The sequence below is a fragment of the Pleurodeles waltl genome, chromosome 6 (genome assembly GCF_031143425.1).
Source record: "Pleurodeles waltl isolate 20211129_DDA chromosome 6, aPleWal1.hap1.20221129, whole genome shotgun sequence".
Classification (NCBI taxonomy): domain Eukaryota; kingdom Metazoa; phylum Chordata; class Amphibia; order Caudata; family Salamandridae; genus Pleurodeles; species Pleurodeles waltl.
In genome coordinates, this window is record NC_090445.1 from 465,530,703 (window position 1) to 465,545,820 (window position 15,118).

Below are 15,118 nucleotides of genomic sequence, written 5' to 3' on the forward strand. Positions count from 1 at the left end.
TCATCACCCTTGAAATGTGATCTGCTTCACAGGTGCATGGACTGAGGGTCTTCCCTAGGGAGGTGGAATTTGTAGCGCAGGATAGAGAAAAGTCCTAATTCCTCTTGAAGGATCTTACCTTAAAAATATCCAATCAGAGACAACCAAAATTACTGTCACTATCACTGTGATAGATTGTTTGTAGTCCACTGATCAGGTATTCCATTTATGGTCATAGATGTAGCATGATCTGTCGTTTTAGTATGCACTCAGGCCAAGTTGGCTAATATACCCTTTGTGATTTCTGATTTTCTATGTTCTGTATCTCATGCTAGGTCTCACCATACCTGTACCTCCTCAACCAGCAACTTAATTTCCAAAACACATGTTATCTTGCAATAAAAGTTTGCACGTGTATAGGGCCCCCATACTGTCAATTTTTAGGTAAATACCAATGCACCTGTCACCCCCAACTACAGCTTGCGACATCTCAAATTAAGTGAGCAGTCTGGATATCTGTGTAAAACACTTAGCCTTAGCAGAGTTTGGTTCACAGACAGCGCTCAGCACTAGGGTCTGTCTGGATGTCATCTATTTCACATTGTTAAACCAACCCCTAGGTTCAGCTTACATTTTGAGGATCTTGTGGGGAGAACTTTGCAGATCAGGATCACCACCAATGTTCCCTCTAATTTTTTTCCACTGTGTGCGGCAGTGTGCGGTCTCTCTGCTGCAGCCAAGGATACGTGCGCCAAGAAATTGACCATTCACGCGCGCGCAGCGCATAACTAGACAAGATCTTTGGCATTAGCCTCTCCATACCACTAAAGCAAAAAAGGGATATCATTGCTCCATGCAATAGGGCATCAAGGCAGTTTTGTGACCTGGTTGCACACCCCAAGGACATGACCTGTTAGGGGAGCACGTATATTGCTCTAAAAGGCTTATTTAGGCTTAGAAAGTGATAACGCATATAAACTACCACAAAGTATAGGAATGGTAGAACATTTGATAACAGCACATTTTCTACTGCTCTGAATCATTTCCTAGCTCATGAACCATTAATTTTCAAGACAAATATCACTTGCCCGCTTGTATGCTAAAGCACGCCAAATGATGATTAAAATGCTCCTGTGGTATTTAAAAGCTGTTTTCATTGACTTTAATCCAGATTCAAATATAAGCATTATCTGCCTTAGGGGAGCACGTATATCGCTCAAAAAGGCTTATTTAAGCTTAGAAAGTGATAAAGCATATAAACTACCACAAAGTATAGGAATGGTGGAACATTTGATAACAGCACATTTTCTACTGTTCTGAAGCATTTCCTAGCTCATTAACCATTAATTTCCAAGACAAATATCACTTGCTCGCTTGTATGCTAAAGTACGCCAAATGATGTTTAAAACACTCCCCGCGGCATTTAAACGCTGTTTTCATTGACTTCAATCCAGATTCAAATATGAGCATTATCTGCCTTAGGAGAGCACGTATATCGCTCTAAAAGGCTTATTTAGGCTTAGAAAGTGATAACGCATATAAACTACCACAAAGTATAGGAATGGTGGAACATTTGATAACAGCACAACGTGCGCGCTTGCCAAAGGGCCTGCGCGATGGGGGAAGGAAAGGTGCGCGCGCGCTCGCGCACGCGCCTTACAGGGAACATTGATCACCACTCCACATTTTCTGGAGCAGCTAGAGGTACCATTCACTTTCTTAGTGCCAGAGTACACATGACTTCACCTAATCATCATCCTAATAAAACCCTGGTTTAGCTTATTGCAGTCTTGCTGTCCAGGAGATGTTTCTTCTGCAATAGGGCCACATCAGCTGTCGTATTATTAAGTAAATTCAGGATATAACTTGTCAGACCATTGCCGTTCATGGAAACAACTTGCATGGACTTTGTTTGGGGAAGCTGTAGGGTTCATCCTAGCCAGAATTGTTGTTGGATCCATATATGGGCCTAGTGAATTTGGCTAATCAGGGACAGCATCCACAGGAATGACAATATGGGTACCTAGAACAAAGATCACTGTGCTGTCATAGTGACAAACTGCTTCCAAGAACCCTGTCAGTGTTTATTACTTGCCTCGTCACCTCTCTTGTCTTACCTGTGGTAGATGATTTGCGGGTCTGGCTCAGCCCCTTTGTTCAAACCCCTACATGTTGTCCTCTTGTTGCCCTGGTTTGCCTTATCATTGCCTCATTGATGTGCCTGCTTCTATTGCTTTCTCCTCCAACAGATGCTGTTTTGTTTTCCTGGGAGTGCAATTGCAACTGTGGAACAGGTTGACTTGCTGTTGAAAGATCAAAGCATAGAATTTATAAGAAAGGAAAGGTGGGTGTTAGAACCTCGGGGAAGGCGTGTATCGTTTTCCGGCACGTGGACCGTCTCCTTCTATGGATCGCAGGATTACCAGATGTCCCAGGGTCTGTGCGTGGATTCCTCGGCTTGTTCTCCGGCTGCGCGTCGTTCTGGTGGGCAGTGCGTGGAATCTTCTCCCTCACGGCAGGCGTTGTGTCGATTTCCTCTCTGAAGTCGGGCGGCGTTGTCTAGACGAGGCCGTGCGTCGAAGTTCCGGTCGCACCGCAGGCGTCACGTCGAGCGGCGTCTTTCCGGACCGGCGTGCAATGAATTTTTCACCGCGGAGCAAGCTGTGCGTAGAAATTTTCGGCGCACAAGGAGTCCAGTTGAAAAAGAGAAGTCTTTTTGGTCCTGAGACTTCAGGGAATAGGAGGCAAGCTCTTTCCAAGCCCTTGGAGAACACTTTTACAGCCAGACAAGAGTTCAGCAAGGCAGCACCCCAACAGCAAGGCAGCAGTCCTTTGTAGAAAGCAGACAGGTGAGTCCTTTGAGCAGCCAGGCAGTTCTTCTTGGCAGGATGCAGGTTCTGGTTCAGGTTTCTTCTCCAGCAAGTGTCTGATGAGGTAGGGCAGAGGCCCTGTTTTATACTAAATTGTGCCTTTGAAGTGGGGGTGACTTCAAAGAGTGGCTAAGAAATGCACCAGGTCCCCTTTCAGTTCAATCCGGTCTGCCACGGTCCCAGTAGGGGGTGTGGCAGTCATTTGTATGAGGGCAGGCCCTCCACCCTCCCAGCCCAGGAAGACCCATTCAAAATGCAGATGTATGCAAGTGAGGCTGAGTACCCTGTGTGTGGGGTATGTCTGAGTGAATGCACAAGGAGCTGCCAACTAAACCTAGCCAGACATGGATTGAAAGGCATAGAAAGATTTAAGTGCAAAGAAATGCTCACTTTCTAAAAGTGGCATTTCTAGAATAGTAATATTAAATCCGACTTCACCAGTCAGCAAGATTTTGTAATACCATTCTGGCCATACTAAATATGACCTTCCTGCTCCTTTCAGATCAGCAGCTGCCACTTCAACAATGTATGAGGGCAGCCCCAATGTTAGCCTATGAAGGGAGCAGGCCTCACAGTAGTGTAAAAACGAATTTAGGAGTATTACACTACCAGGACATATAAAGTACACAGGTACATGTCCTGACTTTTACCCACACAGCACCCTCCTCTAGGGGTACCTAGGGCACACATTAGGGGTGACTTATATGTAGAAAAAGGCGAGTTCTAGGCTTGGCAAGTACTTTTAAATGCCAAGTCGAAGTGGCAGTGAAACTGCACACACAGGCCTTGCAATGGCAGGCCTGAGACAAGGTTAAGGGGCTACTGAAGTGGGTGGCACAACCAGTGCTGCAGGCCCAATAGTAGCATTTAATCTACAGGCCCTAGGCACATATAGTGCACTCTACTAGGGACTTACAAGTAAATTAAACAGCCAATCATGGATAAACCAATCAATAGTACAATTTACACAGAGAGCATATGCACTTTATCACTGGTTAGCAGTGGTAAAGTGCCCAGAGTTCAAAAGCCAACAACAACAGGTCAGAAAAAATAGGAGGAAGGAGGCAAAAAGTTTGGGGATGGCCCTGTCAAAAAAGCCAGGTCAACAGTGGGTTTCATAAGTTGTTTTAACAGTTCTTATATTGACACAGTAGAATATTGATTTCCACTTTAACAAGTGTAATTAACACTGGGGCTGTATATGGTCATGGAAAGAAACTATAAAGGTTATTTGAATCTAAGTGAACCTCACTTTCAATGCCATCCACATAGGTGTCATATGGCATCTCTGGCAACCCATATTTTTCAAATCCCACTTGTTAGAAATTGGGTTTCTGGTTGACACAAATATGTACGTGATCAAGCAAGATCGACATTCCTAGTCAAGGTAAGTTGAATGAATGTGTGCTCACTCTCTGATAGCTTGGCACAGAGCAGTCAGGCTTCACTTAAAAGGCAAAGTGTAAAGTGTTTGTGCAATTCTTGAAACATTAAAACAGCGAAAACACCACACAAAAAGATACCACAACAGGTTAGAAAAATAGAACTTCTTTTAATAAATGAAACAAGACCTAAGCAACAAAAATCTAGTAAGTGAACTTGAGGTCAGAATTTTCAAAGAATAAACTGTGAAATAGCACTTAGAAACCAGAAGCGGCAACTAGAGATATCTGGTCATGCCAGAAGAGAACCAAGTCACAAGTTCAGGCCAACTGCGATGGAGCAAGAGCCAACTACAGGAACCCTTTTGGGCCCGCTAAACAAAAGTATGTTAATCCTAGTTACGTTGACATCGCAGATGTTGGGCGCAGACTGAAGTGATGCGCTCCCACTAAGAAGTGAAGATGTGTTAAATTTGTCCATGCAACAGCAGCGATGCTGTGGGTTCAAGATGCAACTGTTCTGAAAGCGATGCGCTGAGGTCAATCATGCTGGAGAGGCGATGCGTCAACTCCAATCCACGCAAGTGGGCCGATGCTCTGGTTCTGATCAATACAACAGGGGCAATCCTCTGGTTCTGATCTGTGCAGTGATGGCGATGTGTTGTTTAAGTTGCAGCAAACGCCTTAAGCCAAACTTCCAATGGTCCTGGACGAGAGTGGCATCACTTGACAGTGAAGACTCAGATGGCAGAGTTCACGTGTAGGTGGGTTGGAAGTCTTTTATGTCGCAGAGACTTCAATCAGGAAACCAGTCAGATGGCCCTTGGAGTGACTCTTGGTTGAGGACATACAGGTCTAGTCCTTCTCACTCCCATGCAGGAGCACAGCAGGCAGCAGGTCAGCACAGCAAAGCAGGTGTCCAGCAGAGTAGCAGTCCCTGTAATAGCACAGCAGTCCTTCTTCCTGGCAGAGTGTACTGAAGTGGTTAGGTTTAAGGTCCAGTTCTTTCTCCCAGTGGTGCCTTTTATGTGGAGGAGACTTCAAATAGGTCTTGGAAGTGCCCTGGCTCCAGACTCACTACAGGGTGTATGCAGCCCTTTGTGTGGGATAGGTCACAGCCTATTCAGGTGTAAGTGTGAGGCTGTGGCCAGCTCCTCCCTCCCATTGTGTCAGAATGACCCAACAGGTCACACCTAAGCTCTATTTGTGTGTGGCTGTCTAGGGGAATGAACAAAGCCCAGGTGTCACCCACCCCAGACAAGTGATCAAAGACAGACAGCAGGCACCATATGCCTAAAGTAAGAAAATGCCAACTTCCTAACAGTGGCATTTTCAGAATTGCAGTTTAAAATCCAACTTCATCATCAGTTGTGATTTAAAATTGTGATTCCAGAGACACCAAACTTGAAAAACACATCTCTTCTTGATTGTGAATTACAGTTATAACATGAAGTGAGGTAATCCCAATGTTCTCCTATGGTAGAGATAGTCCTCACAGGAGTGAAAAATGAATTTAAGAGTTTTTCATTACCAGGACATGAAAAACCTAAAAGTACATGCCCAACTTTTAAAATACACTGCACCCTTCCTTTGTGGCTGCCTCTGGCCTATCTTAGGACTGACTTATATGTATTAAAAAGAAGGTTTGGACCTTTTAAAAGGGTTATAATGCCAGGTCGACATGGCAGTTTAAAACTGCACATACAGACCTGAGACATAGTGAAAGGGCTACTTAAGTGGGTGGCACAATCAGTGCAGCAGGCCCACAAGTAACATTTAATTTACAGGCCTGTGCACGTGTAGTTCACTTGACTAGGTACATAAAAGTAAATTAAATATGCCAATTGAGGATAAGCCAATATTAGCATGTTTAGAGGAGAGACCACAAGCACTTTAGCCCTGGTCAGCAGTGGTAAAAATGAACAGTGTCCGAAAGCCAGCAAAAACAAAGTTAGAAAAAGAGAAAGAGGAAGGCATACAGATTGGGGGGTGACCCCGCAGGAAGGGCCATTTCCAAAAACACAGCTTCACCTCAGGCTCCTCCTCCACCTGCTCTAGGTCCTGTGCACTTTTCTCAGACAGTATTGGTATTTGCCGTTGCAAGAGCTTCATCATCTCTGTATTAAAGTGGATTGCCATCCATCAGCGACATGGGTGGATACAGTCTCCTGGATGACAGGGATTTTGCTGCTCCCCACAGGCTTCTGTCTCCTCCAGGGCCTTACTTTTCTTCAAGTCGGATCATGATTACACTCCATAGAAATGGTCTATTCATTTCATGATACAGTTGTCAACTCTTGCATAACTGCGACCATTTTGTTTTGCTCTGCCCATATTTTTAAGCCTCAATAAGGAGTCTGAAGTTTAGGATACTCCCCAAAAATCATATATGAACAAGGTTTGATACCTTACATGACCCAGTTTGGTAGTCCCAGTCAAAAGTTATCCATCTTGGGATGCCACCCGGTAACTCTGTATTAGCAAGTGGGGCTACCAACTTTACCCTCAGCAAAATGACAATTGTGAAGTGTTACTGCTAAGTCATATCATAAAACATCTGTCTTACTTAACAAAGTGAAGCTTCCTGCCATAGGATTCTGTAGGCCTTCCTTAGGGAAGACCTACACATAATGTTAAGGGGTAGAGTGGCTTTGCCATTTTTTTAAGGCGAACTGTCAGTGAAAACAATGTCCTTCCAGTCTGCAGTGGCAGTCTGCCAGCCATTTTGCATACAGTGCTGCAGCCTTAGTGGACACTCTGTCTTGCATACACTAGGGACATAGAGTAAGTCAGGCCTTGCCAATTGGCTGTATTCAATTTGGCATGCAGTTGTATGGGGCTAAAACACTGCCACTGATGTCTGGTTAGCTGGCTTCAGTGCACTCTGAGTCAAAAAAACTAGCAGCATCAGTCCACAAATATGGGGGTGACGATGCAAAAAAGAGGAATTTCCTTACAACGACTAACTTATATTCTAGTGCCTTGCCACATATTAGCAAATTGCCTTATTTTACTATAGCTTTTACATGGTGCATTCCTAGCTGGAGATAGATATCTGCACCCCACATGCTGTGGATAGCCACATATAAAACACACATTATTTTGTTTTCAGATATTACCCATCCCAACTTTAGCACCATTTTTCCTTTCATATATATTTTTTTTTCGGTTAAACTTCTCCTCTGTTAAACTTCTCTTTCACCCCTCCAGCAATGTTATCCTTGATAAAACCAGTATTCATGCTGTCTTAGTTTAGGCCTCGTTTAACAGTGCGTATGCGTTGTTTGCTGCGAGGAGTATTGTTAACAATAAAGGGCATTGAGCCCATCCTTTCTTACCATTGGTTCACTCTATCTTCAATCTTCAATGCAGCCTTTTAATTGGACATCATAGGCCATTGCGTCAGTTCTGTTCTATCAGTGTACAAATTAATTAAACTTAATAAGTGTCCGTCCGCTGCTCGCAGTATGATTAAGGTACTATTTCTTTTTTACCCCTCCCACTCCCTTTTTTACTTATTTCTCCTCTGGCGAGAACTCGACTCAAAGGTATTGGGGCGCTTAACATGAGATCCAGTTACTTTATATTTGTGTTTTTTGTATTTTTTTTATTTGATCCGGGTTTCATTTGTTTTAACTTTACAAAAAAAAACAATTGTGAAAATGTGTGCTTTGCTTACTAATGTCAAATGGACTATCAGCCTCCCTGCAGTAATAAACATAGCATGACCGATAGTTCACTTGTATTCAACATGAGAGTTCACTTCTTTATGATTAAAGCACACCGTGGCACTTTTACTTAAATATTCTGTAATTTAGCTTTTCTTCCAGGCAATCAACCCTCAGCACATCTTTTTGCATGTCATGTATTTATTCCCCAAGGACCCTTTGTTGGTTTCACTTGTGCAGCACTTGTGCTGTGCTTGTGAAATCTATTGTATTTAATATAAATCTTAAAAGGGGCTAACATCCTGCCCCTTGCTTTCCTTGCTTTTCATTTGTTCCTGTGCTTGCCACTTACTTTTCTTCTGTTTCTATTGGCTGTGGCACTATGTTTTTGCATTTACCAATGCTTGTTCCTCCTGTGTTTGATCTTATCAGTTTGAACCCAAGTACTGTGTTCATCCACTTTGGTTTAGGAACTTATTTTGTTATTAATTGAATTGCTACTATACACATAGCGCAGACCCCAAAGAAGGTATTGGAGTTCTTCACAGGCACAAAGAGATTAAGTGATTTCACAGGAACTGGATGTTGTGCCCTCCACCCAGACTCACACCCTTATCGCAACAGCACTCATCAGTCCCCCTGGGGCAACACACACTCACCAGTGCCCCTGTGGCCGAAGCAGGCACCCACTCTAGAACTCCCTTATGATGGGAAGGTCAGCGCTTGTGTCAGTTGTTTTTGATGCAGCCCTCAGTGCTCAGGTTTGTCCTATTCGATTTGTTTTCAGTTTTTGTACAACATAGTGCAATGAGTTTATTTATTGAACACCAGTAATGTGCTACACCGCTTTAAAACTTGGCCTGCTCCCCCTGCTTGCTGCTTCCTCCATATTGCTTTTTTTTCTCCTATACTTTCTTTCTCTCACATGATTGGCTCCTGGTCCTCATTGCTGGTTGATATTGTTTTAGTGCAGAGTTATGTACAATCTCACATGTACCACAAAATAGTGCTACAGTTTTGTTAAGGTTAATTTGTTTTTAAATTTGGTGCTTCCTTGTATGCATTTTGAATGTTCTGGTCTCTGGCCTTCTCTCCGTGATCCGGACACATCTAGCTGTGCGTGCCCTCACTCGCAGTGGCCTTGCTGGCGGCAGCATGGAGAAGAGTCTGCAGAGAAGGTGTGCCCTGCCGTGGCACACAGAAGAGGCTCTCTGCCCAAGTAAGGCGTAAACGGGTCTTTATGTAGCCACTCTCAAAGAAAAGCCTCTCCGGGTTCCCACTTCTTGCCCAGCCCTGCCAAGTACCATACTTCAAGGGTTATACTAACGCATTTTAGTGCTGGTGTCAGGTTCACCACACTAAAATGCAATAGTCACTCATTTACAGCTCCTCAACCCTGGTGTTTGATGAGGCACTGCTGTAAAAATAACTTAAAGCAGCCCTGACACACTTCTGCTGCTGTGCACTGCTGCTGCGTGCCCCAGGCAATTTACTACTGTTGCTGGCCTGCAAGCCTCACTCGTGGCTATGCTGATGTTCTATACACCAAAAAATAATTAATAGTTTAGCGGCACAATTTTGTTGAGATTTTTTTTTTTTGCTTCAGATAGGCCTGGCCTCCTTCTGTGACACTGTGTGTGCAGTGATGGGCAGCTTCAATCAGGGGGAGATTGTACTCCAGGACAGTAAAAACATAACAGTATGCATTGGACCCAGCCGAGATCTTCTGTCTGCCCAGCAACTCCTGGATAGCTCTTCAGGCTTTGTTGCTCCCTTCCCACTTCCAGGTTACAAGACAAATGGCGTCCCTTTCTCCTACCCCTTAGTGGACTGGCTGGTGACACTGGTAAGAGTACAGTACGATTCTTTTCGCTATTTCCCACCAACCCCAAGATCATTTCACCAGTCGAAATGTGTTTGACTTATGTAACTATGGCACGTATGCAGGTCTAGAGGGTAAGGACGCTGGAAGTAGGGGTGCGGGACGTGCTGCAGCACCCCAAAATGAACTTGCAAGGATGACAGGAAAAGACTGAGCATTAAAGCAGCTTTTACATTTTATTGTTACTCAGGCTGCAGTTGATGTATTTTAAAAGACAGAGGTCAAATGCCACACACAGTCTCCTGACAAATTACAGTTTATTCATGGAGACTGAAGTTTGCTTTTCCTTTCTGTAACTGCAACTTGAGAGAAATTATAATGTTAACCTAGTGACACTCATGCTGCTGCATAGAGAGCCTGAAAGAGAAGGTTATAGGATTTCAGATGTTTGCCAGGACACAATACAATTTAAAGAGTTGTAAATTAAGTATACAGAAATTTTAAAGTATATCAGCAGTAAGAAAAATAAGAGGCGAATTGGCTTTTTCTAAATTCTAAAGTGCAGTGGAAACAAAGATTTTAATAGGATCAAAATAGAACTGACACTTTACTTGTGAGAAGTGCAAATGATGCAAACATGCTGAAAACCAATTTCCACAGGTTACCTTTGTGCTCCATACATGTGAAGCAGTAAAACTGCATGTTTGTTGCAAATTTAATGGCACTGGCTCTTCCTGCAGCCTGGTGGCCTTCGATTCCAGCTTGAAATGCCAACACTCTGAAGCTCAGAGGGCCGTAACAGCAGGCGGTGCCAGAGGTACCTACCGGGTTTCCGTGCATTATATTACCTCCAGTTACTATACAATAAATTGGCTTTCTCAATAAACAAGTCATAACACTTTTATGGAATTTCAGTAACTTATATTGCACAACTGCAAGACAACACATACCTTTCATCTACTCTCAGACACCTCTCACCCTGCACACTCACCTACTATTTCCTCTGCATAGTCACCCTGACATTGCGCTGGCAGTCAGATACTGCTCACCCACCACTCACTCAGTGTGGACTCTGCACTCACGCACCATTGACATACCTCTCACCCAGCATTCACATACCTCTCACCCTCCACCCACACCATGAACTCAAACCGCTTATCCTGCACTTATACTATTAATATACTTCTCACCCTATGCTCACACTTTTACTTTGAACAGGGTAACATCTTTTAACCTGAACACTCACAATTCTCAGTCTGTACTAACCACAAAGCAATCACCATGCATTAAGGCACCTTCACCCTACACTCAGACACTTATCAACCTGCATTCATGCACTGCTCACCCTGCACATAGAGCACTCATGCCTTTCGCCCTGCACTCATACACTGCTCCCACACCTCTTAATTTATTATTAATCCCATAGGCGAAACCTAATGCATTTACCAATGCTTGTTTTCATTGTACACTGCACCATCAGTGCTACCTGTACCCAACGCTGTATACATGAGTATTATATATAGTTCATGAGGCACCCGCCCGTGACATAAACTTTTTTTTCCAGCTGCAGCTCACACAGGAACTAAAGACTGGGTCATTATATGACTTCACATCTCTGCCAAAACGATGTTGCATTTCTTTCATCTAACAACCTAAGGCATCCTAGGCGGGGATGAGTGATGGTTCACTTCACACCAATCTTTAATTTGATTAAAGTACCCGATCACAGTGGTTTGTGAAGGAAACACACATTTCCTCAGTGAAATGGAGTTATCCTGCATTCTTATTGAAGGAGGGAATCCTTTGAAGAGCTGTGCTGATAGCAAATATCATTAATAATAATTACTTTGTAAGCAATTCATCCCACAAAGGAGTTATTGCATCATTACCAGCATTTCGTGGCCCAAAAGAGGATTTTCAGGTGTCAAATCCGCTGGTTTGCTTACTAACAACAGCACCAGAACCTACATCACAAGACCACTGTGCCGACAACGACATCACGGACACGAACATTGGCAAAGCCAATAGGTCTTGCCTTTGGGAACTATTGGCTTTGGCAATTGCCTTTTGCGGGACCATACACCATCGGGACACACACTGTACAGCATTTTTAAAATTAAAAAAAGCATTGACAAAGTCAATAGCTCTCACATAGGCAAGACCTATTGGCCTTGCCAATGCTTGTTTCTATCAGTTTATTTGATGAAGACTCAGACATTTCTATACATTTGACCATCTCAATTGTTTTAATTGAAGGTGGATTTTTCATTGTAAGTAGGTTTACTTGTATCCTTTTGTACGAATAGAAGGGTGAGTGGGTAGTGTGATTCCCAAATTCTGTGAGTGTGCGCTGTAGGCGGTAATGGAATGGAATGTTACTGGTCCTGCAAAAGTGTGAGTGTGTCATTTGTGTCCCTTGTCCTGCAAGATTGCACAGTAGAATGTGTGTTCAATGTATGTCTCTTGTCCTATGACTCAGTGTAGTAGAGAGTGAGTGATTAGTTGCTTAGTAAGGCACACATCTTCGCCTAATTGGGTGTCCCTACTTAAGGGGCATGCTTGCTTGAACCTTTTATTTTGGTATTGCATCCTGCTCAAGGGGGCACAGCAGCTCTGAAATTGTAAATTTAGCATTGCATACATCTGATATGTACCTGATAAATTTATATTTTGGCATTTTTTTCTCAGATTTGCAAGTTAAGAAGAGCCCGTCGTACTAAGGCTGCCGTAAAATTAAATCATGACACAGTGGTCCTTATTGGAAACTTTCAATGGCAAAATCACAATCAGAGTGACACTGGTGTTAACTCTTGTTGCCTTTGTTCAAGGTGAGTGGTTGTCATTTGCATTATTCATAGGAGAACATGGATTATGAAGAAAAAATGTAAGTAGTCAAAAAAATATCTTTAGAAACTTTCATACACCTTCCTCTACAAAATGTATTTGCCCAAATTTAGATTTTGTCAATGCAGCGAAAATCTGTCTCCGCTCAAAGATAAAACTATCACCTTTGAAAAACAGATTCAACAATCTTATATGGTGATGTGGACGTCTAGGGGGGGTAGGAAACAGACTTAATATAACTTAATATATGTTTAGAGATACATGGTACAGTGCTCAAATATTTACAGCTATTTTAACAGTGGGGGCAACAAATCATTATGTGTTTAAGTGTTGAAAATTGATGTTCTCAACTAATGGACAAAAGGGGACTCACTGGGCAAAATGATATGCAAGCTAACTTTTCAAATATGAGGATAAGAGGAGACAAAATGGCAAAGGGGATGAAATATTGGCTTGTTTGTGGGAGTCGGTCCCTTAGTCTGCGCTCATGTGTCACTTTGTGTGCATGTGTACGAAGGAGCATGCATGTGCATCCATTTTTTATTGTGCATATGTGAGTGAACAATGGTGGAAGCTTTTTTGTGGTGCATTTGTGAGTGATCGTACATTTGTAGAAACATGTGGGGTGCTGTCGCACACTCACCTGGTTCCAATACCAGAGACAACCCAGGACCTCCTATCCCACCATAGACAGGGACTGATCAAAGGCAAAATCAACCTTTATTGACTCACTGCCTCCAGCAGGTAAGGGGGAAGGGATAAACAAGAAAATATGAACTTGTGTCACTGAAGGTGACTGCTCTGTTGTCTTGGGCACCACCAGGACTATCTGGATCTCACTATCCTTATGCAGGAGTTGACAATTGTTTATGCTGTAGGTTCACTTACAGATATCATCATGAATATTGCATCAGAGAAACCATTTCAAGAATAAACTGGAGATTTTCTGGAACTCCAGAACATACAGGGCTCAGTTTCAAACTTGAATACAACTTCAAGCTCTAGAAGTTTCTCCCAAAATACTAAATGCAACTTGTCAGGAAACACAATATCAAACTTTAATTTTGGGTACAGTAGAGTACATAGTCTCTGCTTCATGAGAATTAATGCTCAAACAATGTCCAGAGTCCGACAATTTGCTCACGCCTACATAGGCATCTGCCTAGGAATTATATGCATTCACTAACCTACGGATTAGGGTGCACTAACCTGAGGGGAAAGTACTTAGCTATGTCTAGTACTTGAACAGTAATCCAAAAATGACAGAAGACTTGTGCAAGAAGCTCAAGATGAGGCGGAGCTGTAGTTCATGAAAGAAAACACTGGAAGTGTTGCAGAAACTAGGATCATATAATAATCAGGACTATTTAGAAGACTAGGGCACTTGGAGTTTCGGGTGACTCAAGAGGTGAGTGCAGGGATGACGCTTGCGCAGGACTTGAAACAAGGCCAAACCTGATGCATGCGCGGGGGTATTTATACATGAAGCAAAGAATATTCCAAAAAGACACATATTTATACATGAAGCAAAGAATATTCCAAAAAGGCACATGTCCCATGTGGAAGCGTGGAATATTCCAAATGAACCTGGGGAAAATCACATGTTACCATACAACGGATATGAGGCCTTGCAGTAGGCGAGTGCAAACGGTAATTGGCAACAATAAACTAGTACAACGGAACCTCGAGGGCTTGATGGTACAATTCAGTGGTTGACAGTGGAAATTTAACTATCCTAAATAAACATGTCTGAAGGTGCAAAATTCTCTAAATTTGCATAGCAACAGAACAGGAGGGTCAATGGTTCAGGCTTCCTGGGAGGAAAATCATTGAGTGCTTGAGACTGGAAGGCGCCATAAGGGAAGCATGACTTGGAGTGCTCGGGGGCAGGGAGGCGCCACAAGGGAAGAGTAACATGAGCCCGGTGAGTAAACCCCACTGCACATAGGGCACAAGAAGTAATCGTGACAAGTGCATTACAAGCCTCCAAGGGACAGGGGTCACATACATATCCTGTGCTTGATTTGTAAAATAATAAGTACCAGGCCCAAAGTTTTGTTCAGAAGGCTGCAGCTGGTGCTATTGAATGTCAGCGTCCTTTAATCCAACATCATTCACTCCTTGTCGCTGTATCTCACTGTTGTAGGTTCCTAATTTCTCCATATGTTGTTTCTGTATTTCTTTCCCTCCTTCTTTTCACTTGGAGTTTATTCCCTCATTAGCTGTGGGTCAAAGTTCGATGTGAAAACTTAATGTCTGTTACCAAAAATAACTGCAAGTGGGCTCTATCTGCAACACAAGCTCAAATATAGTACTGCTTCTGGTCCTGCTGTAAATTAGCTACACAGACCATAGCGTCTTTCTTCTTCCCATTATTATGGGTACCCATGCCTGATGATGAGCCTGGTGTTGTGGGCATCTTTTGCATAGTTTCCCACTTGGCACTATGGTGGCCACCACTGGCATATTGTAGGCATTTGTGTAGTATTGTGGTCAACTTTTACTTTATGGTGCACATTCCTGGCTTAATAATGGTAATTTCTAGAGTATCCT

The 15,118-nt window shown here is 43.1% G+C and overlaps 1 protein-coding gene across 1 annotated transcript in view; it reads left to right on the forward strand.

Annotated features, from left to right (window-relative positions):
• LOC138301974 (membrane cofactor protein-like) overlaps positions 1 to 15,118 on the forward strand; it is a 441,285-nt gene that overhangs the window by 4,620 nt on the left and 421,547 nt on the right. Inside the window, exon 2 of the mRNA XM_069242412.1 lies at positions 12,410 to 12,549. Coding sequence (XP_069098513.1) covers positions 12,462 to 12,549 — 88 coding nt within the window. The 5' untranslated portion in view covers positions 12,410 to 12,461. The remainder of the gene's footprint in view (positions 1 to 12,409; positions 12,550 to 15,118) is intronic.